The 11,199-nt window shown below is 36.4% G+C and overlaps 1 protein-coding gene across 1 annotated transcript in view; it reads right to left on the reverse strand.

The window, feature by feature from the left end:
* Positions 1-953: 953 nt before the first annotated feature.
* The window catches only part of SLC10A2 (solute carrier family 10 member 2), a 31,078-nt gene continuing 20,832 nt past the window's right edge, over positions 954-11,199 (reverse strand). Inside the window, exons 3-6 of the mRNA XM_007957260.2 lie at positions 7,408-7,496; positions 5,872-6,047; positions 4,482-4,639; positions 954-1,081 (exon numbers count right to left, since the gene is read on the reverse strand). Coding sequence (XP_007955451.1) covers positions 954-1,081; positions 4,482-4,639; positions 5,872-6,047; positions 7,408-7,496 — 551 coding nt within the window. The remainder of the gene's footprint in view (positions 1,082-4,481; positions 4,640-5,871; positions 6,048-7,407; positions 7,497-11,199) is intronic.

Raw genomic sequence — 11,199 nt, forward strand, 5'->3', positions numbered from 1 at the left:
TTGCACACTGAGTTCCATTCACCCACTAGAGTAGTTGTGTTTCTTCTAATACTTCTGTCTTTGTGCCTCTTATCACTTTCTTTCTCCATGACACCTACTCTGAGCTCTTCTTATGAACTAAATAGTTGTCACATTAGCCACTGTGGACCAGCTTCTTATAGGCAAAACTTGAGAAACTTCCTCTACAGAGTTTGAAGAGCTCTTTGCCAAATTCAAACTATTTGAAAGGATTCTGGTTTTCCTTCAAAGATCTAGTGGGCGTTGTTGGACCTCTGAGGTAGAGCAATGGGTGTACAGTATTCCTGATGAGTTACAGACCCAATTCCAATTTTGTTATTGAATTCTGTTTAGTAACTCTTCTTTATCACTTCTGTTTATGGACTGTCACAGGCGAAGCCTTTTTTTTTTTTTTTTTTTTAATATAACATGACATGTATTTGCTCATGTTATACTACAGAGTTATATAAATAAATAGATGACAAAGTTTTCAAAATAATGATTAAAATGTAGGTGAAAGACTTTCACTTTAGTCTTTTTATAGTCATAAATATTAGAGAAAATTTTGGTCACTTTATGGTAATAATAATTAATTGCACCTATTTTAACATACGGAAAGTAAGGTGCTCATCCCTGGGTGCTGAATTTCTGTGTAAGAATTCAGTTCAGGATTTACAAGATCCTCAGTGTTACCTCTGTAAAGTTTTGTCTGAAGATATTTTCTTGGCATAGTTTAATGGCATTGTATTATAAACACATATATATTTCAACAATATTTGTCACATGAAAGAATTGGGTCACCAGTCAGTAGGTACTGAATTCAAAATATGAATTCAATCAGAATTTAAAATTTCACTTCAACTTTTTCCAGCCAACTGTTCCATCAGAGCAAATAGTTAAATACAGTTTTAGTTGAAGAATATTCTTTAGAATCCTTCTGCTTTGTCCATTGGTGTCTACTTCTCATCTGGTTGAAATCCTCCATTCATCTTACAGTGTGATGACTGAAACACTGTTTCATTGTCTTTGCTCTCTGGAAATTCTTCATTATTTTTCTGATAACATTTCTTGTATGCCACATAAACTAGAAAACAATGCACAGGAAGTTAGTTAAATTTGACCATGATAAGCTGAAAAATTTCTTTGGTTATGACTCTAAATCAGTTTGCATTTTCTTTAGACCATAGGCTACTTAAGGAAAAAGAAAACGCCATTCTTAGTTCTATGACTACCCATGAATAAGAGGGATGACAGAATATCAGGAAGACACAGCACATGATGTTTGGATATATTTGCTTAGGGCAGTCACATGCCTTCTGCAGGCACTCAGCGCTGCCAAGTGATGCTTGACAATGGTAGCAACAACAGCAAGTATTTATCCAGCATCTACTATATCCCCACTAATGTGCTAGTTCTCAATTAATATGCCATCTGGGAAGGTGCAATATTGGCCTAGTGTTCCTCTGTGGAAGGACTTGAGTTAAACTAACACTTCTGGTCTTTTGCTGCCCTCACTCACTTATTCCCATGGGGTAAGGTGTGTCTTAGCTGATTGGTCGTCAGCCTTCTTCTCTCCAGTGGAGCTGATAGTCTCTGGCAGCAGCCATTTACCAGCTTATTTTTGAGGTAAGCTTACTTGGGCAGGCTTTGCCTTCTAGGAAATGGGCTATGGTATGTGTGTGTGTATGTGTATGTGTTTATGTGTACATGTATGAGGCAATGATGGTGAAGGGCAGTATTAATAACCCATTGAGTTCAAATTCAAGCTATATATTTCATTTTAAGCACTTTTGCTACTTGTATCAGTAGCAAAAGTTCCATTTTGTTATCTAAATATCTGATTTTTTTCCCCTACTTGTCACTTGATTCCAAACTCAACAGGGAAAGAGAATTGGACCCTTCAAATTCCAATACTGTGTAAGTATAATAATATCAATCTCATATAGCAGTAAAAACACAGCTGCCATTGAGATGATTCTGACTCATGGCAATTCTATATGTTTCAGAGTTAGAACTGTGTTTCAAGGTTTTCACGACTGTGACCTTGTGGAAGCAGATCACCAGGTCTTTCTTCTGAGGAACTTCTGGGTGGATTTGAACCTCTAACCTTTGAGTTACCAGCCAAGAGTATTAACTGCTTGCACTATCCAAGGACTCCCATAGGTCAGTAGTGAGCATTAAAATGAGAGAAAAAAAAAAAAAAAGTAAAGTGCCTAGCATGACCTATGGAAAATAATAAGTGCTCAGTAAATGTTAATTATCACTATGATACAGGGTTGAAGGAGACAAGGTCTTGCTTCAAAAATCAGTATCAAGATCAGTATTTTCTTTGATTGGTCCCTGCATTTCTATTACCACATTAGTTTTAACCCACTGAGCCATACTATTGAATTTAATTGAGCTCGGGCTCAACTGAAACATCCAACATGTCTATTATAAACTAGTTTTGAGCTGGGATTCCCTCAACTTCATACCCCTCCCTTTATTTAACCAAAACATCTTATTTCTACCTCCCTCTACTTTTTCCTTCCTTTCTTTTGATGTAGCTCTCAGTTACAAAATATGTTAGCATTCTAATCACATCACTAAAATATTTTTCTAAGCATTGTATACACTTAAAAGATAACTTCTTTGTTTTCATATAAACTACTAATAAAATGTGGGAAAAGACAAGACCAATACTGTTGTTGTTGTTATGTGCTGTCAAATCGGGCTGATTCATAACGACCCCTCCTTGGGTTTCTGAGCCACTGCCTGGAAGGAAGATGAGGCAATCTACTTCTGTAGTGATACTGCCTTGGAAACCCAAGGAGGGGTCACTATGAGTCGGTTTGACTCGACGGCACATAACAGCAACAACAACATCACTACAGAAGTAGATTGCCCAACCTTCCTTCCAAAGACCAATGCTACTGTCCTCTTTTACATCATTTCTTCAGCTAGATTACTAATTAATCAATTCCTCTTGGATTAGTTGTTCAATTAACAAATATATTTAATTGTTCTTTCAACCAGTCCACTTTTTTTTTTTTTTTTTTTGTGATTATGGAGGCATTCTAGTATTATTTCTGATCATAGAGGGAATTAGTGCAATTTTTTTTTTTTTTTTTAGCTTATCTGGTGGATTCGAACCCATCAGTTGCTCCGTAGGAGAAATATAGTGCAGGCTGCTTCCGTAAAGATTTACAGCCTTGGAAATTCGGTGGGGATCCTATGAGTTGGAATTGTGATGGCAATGAGTTTAGTTTGTTTTTGGTGAGTAACTAACACAGATTAATTATTTGGCAAAATCTATCACACAAACAAAAGTTATTTGGCAGTGGTTTTCTATTTTCTGGGATAGTGATAAATCATTGAGATATTTCCAATAGATGAGTCCTATTCTAGAAAGAAAAGCCATACTTTAATAAGTAAATTGAAACATTGGTGTAGAGTCTGATTAGGACTCATGGGCAAGTGACTCAATTGACTATTGGAACTAAGTAGAAAAGTAAAAAAAATACATAAATAAAAATATAAAACTATGGGCCCAGGCATTTTATGACTTAACATTTCATATTATTTTTTGTCAGGCATCTTCACTTTACCTTCCCCCTTAAATATCATGAAGTTTAAAAAAGTACAGTTTCTTTAATTAAAAATGATATGTAAAAGTATAGGTTAAACATCATCAGTCCAACAAAAACAGAATATAGTGAAGAGTTTCATGTAGGTTGAGGTCAACATGGGAGAGGATCAAAGTTATATGCTGCATCAGAGTAAAACTAAGAATCAGGTTATCTTTCCCTAGCACTTTAAATGAAGGACATTTTTGCTTCAACTGCTTCAGTTATATGGGCATTTAATATAACTTAGTCTAATATAACTTAGCTTAATAAATATCCTATGTATACCAATTTCCTGACATATTTACAAAATATACCAGTTGCTGTTGAGTTGATTCCAGCTCCAGGTGACCCCATGAGTGTCAGAGTAGAACTGTGCTCCCCAGAGTTTCCATGGCAGATCATCCATTAGGCCTTTCTTCCAGAGGGCCTCTGGGTGAACTGAAACCTCCCTTTTTTTCATTAGCATCTGAGACATGTTAACTGTTCGCACCACCCAGGGACTTCAACACCAAGGCTATTCATGTTTACTTTTGCAACACAGTGGTCAGTCTTGTGTCCTTGAAAGCATTTAGGAAGGTACACAATAACGAGGTCTTAACAGGTTAGTACGCCTTCCTAATTACTGAGGAAAACAAAGTTAGTGGAAAGAGCAAATGCTATTACTTTTCATTAAAAAATATTTTCAATAGAATCTTTTGGTAGAATTACAAAATTTGTATCAGCATTTGGATGGCTTTTTCCTCTCATTTATTTGTACAGTCCACTGACAGAAACAGGGAATGAAAAAAAAAAAAAAAAAAAAAACGCCTTTTAAGCAACTCTAGGATTTCACAAAGAAGAACATCATAATAGAATGTAATTAGCATTGCTGCTTACATCCTAAGAATAAGGCTCCAAAGACCAATTGGAAAACGCTGTAGATGAGTGGGAAGGTGAACATGTGAGTTAGCTCTTCAGGAGTGAAGGAGAGCTGTACTATGGTGGAACACAGCTGGGTATTCTGCATCCCTGTTTCCAAAGCAACTGTCCGGCACCTAAAAGAAATATTAAAAGAATATATGCTTTGTTGTTGTAGTTGTTTTGATTGGTGTTATTCTCGTATAACATTAAGAACAAATATATTGAGAACAAATGCTAGTGTTAGCTACCACTGAGTTGATTTTCATGGTGACCCTGGGTGTGCAGAGCAGAACTGCTCCATAGAGTTTTCAAGGCTGTGACCTTTCAGAAGCTGATCACCAGGGCTGTCTTCTGAGGCATCTCTGGGTGTATCCAACTGCCTTTCAGATAGTAGTTGAGTGTTTAATCGGGAAGGCCATTGATAACAAATACTTAAACATATATATGTAAAGCAGGCTCATTTATATCAGCATTCCATAAATGACAAAGGGGAATTTATTTCACCCTTTTAAATTATGTACTTGGTCACAATGCAGAGCACAGAGCAGGAGTACAACAAATATTCAAGATATTTGTTGTAGTTGTTTTATTGTTTTAGTTGGATGTGTTCTTCTAACTGAATCCTGATCAAAAGTCTGCTAGTAGGCATCATTGTCCCTATTCCAGAGATAAGAAAACTCAGAAAAAGAGTAAATTCTTACCCTAGTTTCCACAGTTGGTAAGTGGCAAGATAAGAATCCAAGCTCAAATCTCTCTGACGCAAACATTGCCCTCTTTCCACTGTCCAATGCTGCTCACCTCTTTCTTAACCTTATGAATACATCAACTCCTGCTTTTCTCTCTGTCTATTGATTCATGGCACATGACAGCAACAACAACAACATTGATTCAGATGGGCTGGAAGGAGAAGAATGGCGTAGTGCCTAAAGCATGACTGCTAACCAGAAGGAAGGAAGACTGGGCAATCTACTTCTGTAAAGATTTACCTCCTTGGAAACCCAAAAGGGTTGCTATGAGTCAGGATTGACTGGATAGCAATGAGTTTTTTTTTTTTTTTTTTGGTTGCTGGCTGGAGGAACCTTCATCTATTACAAGGCCAACCTAACTCCTTTTGTTAAAGTCACTTTGCTTGAAGAGTAGGATGCATGACAATAGAAGAGCAAGGGTGAAGAATTTGATCAAAAAAGAAGCAGTCAGTATTTCCTTTCTGGTGGATTGCATAATTTAGGAATGAATGAGTCTGTTTAGAATGATCAATTCAGAAATAGGGCCAATGCTTACTAAAGGTGAAGGTCTTTGAATTTATTGTTGGTATTGACAGCTACTACAGAAAAATTTCCCTATTTGATTTATCAAAACAGCATACCTGTACCAAGGTTGACCAGCTATCCTAGCCAGAAGAAATCCCAGGGAGTAACCAGCCAGAGGAAATATTGTTCCTATAATCCACAGTTTGGGATTGATGACCCAAGAACCTTGGTACAGTATTCCTCCAACCACAGCTATGAGCACAATGAGGAAGATTCCTGTGATGGAACCAATCTGGAAAAGAAACACAAGCAAACTCAACAATCATGTGTCAAAAAAAATCAAAATATGTTTAGCTGAGAAGAAGCCAAAGCAGTCTCCATTCTCTTCAGGACAGTGATAAAGACGTTCTCTTAAAGTAATTCTAGTGTGAAGGCTACTATCCAGGCCACTAAAAGAGCTCATGCTTTCCCCACGTATCAGTTTTAAAGAAAATAACAGGCATATACATCCGTAGTCAATTAACCTGGAGAAGATTGTCTGGCTTGCAAACTGTCCTTGAAGTAAAAGAAACCACACTAGAATAAGAGCTAGAAGACCTGGCTGCCTTCTACTCTGATTCCTTGACTGATTCCTCCTACTCTGTATCCTCAGGCAAATCATGAAACACTTTGCCTTTTAATTTCTTCATTTGTAAATGATGGGGGCAATTTGTCCCCAATCACCTTTTATGATTGTTATGATAACAGAAAGATGGATAAAAAACTATCTCAAAGTAAAAGACCTTTAGAAATATAAGCTGTTCCTGTTACTGTTTTATCGTCTCACATTTAAAAAAGTATTTGGAGATTTCAACATTTTTTTTTTTCTCCCAGAGAAGCAAGGAATACAACTAATTTATTTTGTACCTTGAGGAGCAGAATGTACCTCTTTATCTATATCTGTATCTGGTTTATTCATAGCTATCTGTAGCCATATCACGTAATTGGAATTTGGTTGCTGCAAAAGGATGAATTGTTATATATATTATATATATGCACACACACACACACATACACTCATGGTGACACAGTATGTTTCAGAGTAGAACTGTAGGTAGAGTTTTCAATAGCTATGACTTTTTGAACATTAGATCAGTAGGCTTTTCTTTCAAGGCACCTCTAAGTGAAGTTGAACAACCAACCTTTTTGTTAGTAGCAGGCACCTCTAAGTGAAGTTGAACAGCCAACCTTATTGTTAGTAGCCAAGCAGTTAACCATTTGCTCTACCCAGGGACTGACTTGCTCTGTCTCTCTGTAATCTGCTAGTGCCCTGCAGCAAACTGCCATATAGATATAGATAGAAAAAAGACATTATCTAAGATATTTCTGAGACAGCAGAACAGAGGTAAGAACAAACCTCTGGAATGGCATAGAGTAGAGTAAAACCATGAGGTGATGTTTGAATTAATTGTTTCAAAGGATGGATAGAAATTTCCCTGTGGAAAGGACAAGGAAGGACATGCTATAAGAATGATTGCATGTCTAGTGCAATTGCAGCCCCACTAGAAGGCAATCATGTAATGAGAAAAAATAATTCGGTAGATGGAAAAACTATATAATTTCAATTCTCATTGTGGAACATTTAACTGCAGCCTATGGCATGAGACATTTACCTTAAGTATGATCTTGGCTTTTTTGGGCCACTTGTGATTAACAAACATCCCAACAGAAACAGGAACAATAAGAGCCACCAAGGAAATACCTAAAAATGACAGAAAGATGATTAGATTGACAGGACACATAGCCCAGAAAAGAGGAAAACAAAAAAATGAGCATCCTGAAAATGCTTAGATAATATCTTAGTCTCCCATTATGAACACACACAAAAGAATAAAGGTAAATAAATAAAAAAACCCTATATCTTTACATACTCCAATCAATAATCTAATATTACTGGTAGAAAATTGACAATATTTATAATATAAATCCTTTCCCTAAAGCTTAGGTTAATTTTTTAGAGTTTCTTATACAACCAATCAACATTCTTTAGTTTAAATTTTTCTGAATCTTGGCTCATTTAGTCTTTGAATCTTTATATCCTAGAAAAAAAAAAATCAATGTGTGTGTGTTGCATATATAGAAGATATTTTACATTTGTCTTTTCATTGTAGTAGAAATGAAACAAAAGTTTTAAAATTAGCTTGAGATCTCTGAATATCTGAAGGCTAATGACTTCTGCTTCACACTGACTTCAGTTATTCAAATTGACAGCATAGAGGTGAGAGAACAGGTTGAAAAAACATGCTTTAAATTTTCTGTGAGAGAATATATTTGGCGACCTCTCAAATAATTATAATTCTTTGTAGCAACGTGCTCACCCAGGCAGATAAAAGAGTCATATTTCAATTTCACCGTGTTAAATTTACTGCTGTTTTTGTGACATGTGGTTTGTTTCTCCATATTATTTAACATTTATTTGTCCAATAGCTGATCTTATACAGAATAACACCAACAATTTCTAACTTTTCATAGGTTGTTTCTTTTTCAAACAGTCTTTTAAAGATTGAGAAAGTGGATTTGGATAATGAACTTCTGAGCACTGATGTTGATTAATATGGAAGTAAATTGAATTAGAAAATAGATTTTAGATTCCAAGACTTTAAATGCTAACTTAAAAAGAGTATTATAGTGATGAAAACAAAATTTCTTTGTAGCCTTTTAGCCCTCTTGGCAATCTAAACATCAGCAATTACTTTTGCCTAGAAATTATTCAGTGGAATTAAGTAATTGCTAAGAATCCCAAGATCAGGGGGAAAAAAAAAAAAAAAACAAACCAAACAAAGATCGGTAAGAGAGAATAAAGAGAAAATGGTGGAGGAAAGAGTCATTGATAGACATATTGGTACGAGCCCCCAGAAAAATTATCTTTTGGGTATCCTTCATCTTGCTACTTTGGGAAGGAGTTTATACCTTTCCTTAAATTATGTGAAGTTTGTAAGCCCTAATTTAAAACCATTCTGATGCAACTTGATTGCACCATGATAACCTGAATCTAGGTGCAAATGCTGTGCTCAGAATGTAGGCATGACAACCTTTTGGTAATATATTTTATACAAGCTGGGTCTGGTGAAGAGGCAGCTCACTTACACTGTTTGGCTTCTCTTACTGAGTCCATATCTTTTTGAGGCAGCCCATGGAAACAAGACTACCTGCTGAAATCCACAGCAGAAATGCTTTTCCTCTTCTAACCAGATACGGCAAGAAAACACTTTTTAGGGATTTGAAGTTTACTGGAAAAGACACTTTTCATCCTTTTTCACATTCTGTCTGAAGAGGTAAATTATAATTCTTTATCCCCAGAGAGCTAGGGATCTCCTTCTTTTTTCATCCCATCCTAGGCTTTGTTTTACTTAATCCTCATATGTCTGCACTCTTTGTGCAAAATACCTGCTTATTTACAGGAAAATACATCTGATATCAATTACATATTTGAAATCACATCTTGATCTTTAACCGGCAAGTTGAGAAGGAAGGAAATGTTGAAAAAAATAGAAAGAATGAAAGAGAATAGTGAATGGAGTCATATTGTAGAGACAGACTCCAGCTGAACCTTTATTCATAATTGTGGGCACTGTGCACATTATTCAATCCCTCTGAGCTTTGGTTTCTTCATTTGTCAAATAGGTAGAATTATACTAATTAAAGAGTTTGGTGCTATAAACCCACCCAGAGGCATTTCAGAAGACAGACCTGGGTGATCTGCTTCTGAAAGGTCACAGCCTTCAAAACACTATGGAGCAGTTCTACTGTGCACACCCAGTGTCAACATGAACATGTTTACCTCACGGTGCTGTTGTGAGAATTAATTGGTGAAATGAATATGAAGTTCTTGGTATACGATGCAACCACTGCCGTGGAATCAGATGCGACTCATAACAGCCCCTCTTTGGGTTTCCAAGGCATTATCACTATGGAAGTAGACTGCCCAACCTTCAGAGTGGCCTTCTGGTTAGCAGTCAAATGCCTTAGGCTCCAATGTCACCAGAGCTCTCAAAAATGTGAGCTAGAGAGAAGTAGGTATAATAACTTGCTGGATTTCTTTTCTTTTCTTTTCTTTTTTTAAGTGGTACCAGTTGTAAACCTCACCTCCTCCTTTATCCAGGTATTAACACATCTGGGTGTTTATTGAATCATCAGCTCAGGATGACAGCACTTGCTCACAGAGCTGATTGGAGAGCAGATCAAGGAGTTATTTCCAACTACCCAGTGATCTTTGGAAATTAAACAAATTACCCGGAGCTTCAATTTCCCCATCTACAAAGTGATGATAATATCCTGTGAAGTAGTCAGGTAATTTTTTTTGTTGTTGTTGTTGTTTTTTCTTTACCAAAAGACTCAAAAAACCAGCCACAGGAAGAGTAGGTTAGAGAATAGGCCTGAGAAAAATGATAAGTAAGCAAAATTTATTTTCGTTTCTCACACTCATCTTAATGTTTTCTTTTCCCTTCCTTATCCTCTCTCCCACATTCTTCTTATCTCTCCTTCCATATTCTCTTCTTTTTTTCCCTTTTGCCTTCTTTTATAAACTTTTTCTCCATTGAGACACAAATTACCCTTTCTCAAGCTCTTTACCTTCCAAAATTTATTCATAAAAGAATGTGATATGCCATTGACACTATAGTTAGAATTACCCAATATTGCTATGGGACATTTTCCAGAAAGGAATGAATGTCAAGAGAAGAATATTTTAAGCCTTAAATTATTTTCCCAAATAATGAGTAATATAAAATTCAATCTCACTCACAGGCAAGTTCTTTAAGAGAGGTGTCCAGTGAGGGAGTACTAGAAGAGTTAAGCAACATGAAACACAGGCAGGTGGACATGAATGGTCACTTTAAAACCTATACTTAGGAGTTCACATCTGATACGAAGATATTCTTTAGGAGTTAGCAAAAAGATTTAGTGCAAGAAAATGCTGAGAAAAGTGTGTCATGGAAGACTTCTTTTGTCTACTGGTCATGGTAGGAGTAGCAGAGAGAGAAACACATGGAAATTTACAGATTATCCCTAATTAGTGTTTCAGAGTTTGTTTTATTTTGTTTGTGTAGACCCTGAATCAGGTTTTAGCCCCAGAATAATTTCTCTTAGAAATGGAAGGAATTTAGATGTCAAGTAGTCTAGTTTCTCTCCCCAGCAGGAATCTCTTTTAAAAACATCTTGCTGACTGGGATCTTAAAAGCTTGCAAGCTGCCATCTAGATGCAACTATGGGTCTCTCCTTGTCCAGAGCAAAGAAGAATGAAGAAAACCAAAAATTCATGGAAACGATTAATCTTAGTGACTAATATACCACCCGATCTGTAGCCTATATGACTATGAGACCAGAAGAACTAGATGGTGCCCAGCTACCACTGTCAACCACTTGGAAGGGGATCTATGTAGGAGATCCTGGATAGAGAGAAAGAA

The sequence above is a fragment of the Orycteropus afer genome, unplaced genomic scaffold (assembly GCF_000298275.1).
Source record: "Orycteropus afer afer isolate SDZICR_OR568_19922 unplaced genomic scaffold, OryAfe1.0 scaffold00724, whole genome shotgun sequence".
Lineage (NCBI taxonomy): Eukaryota > Metazoa > Chordata > Mammalia > Tubulidentata > Orycteropodidae > Orycteropus > Orycteropus afer.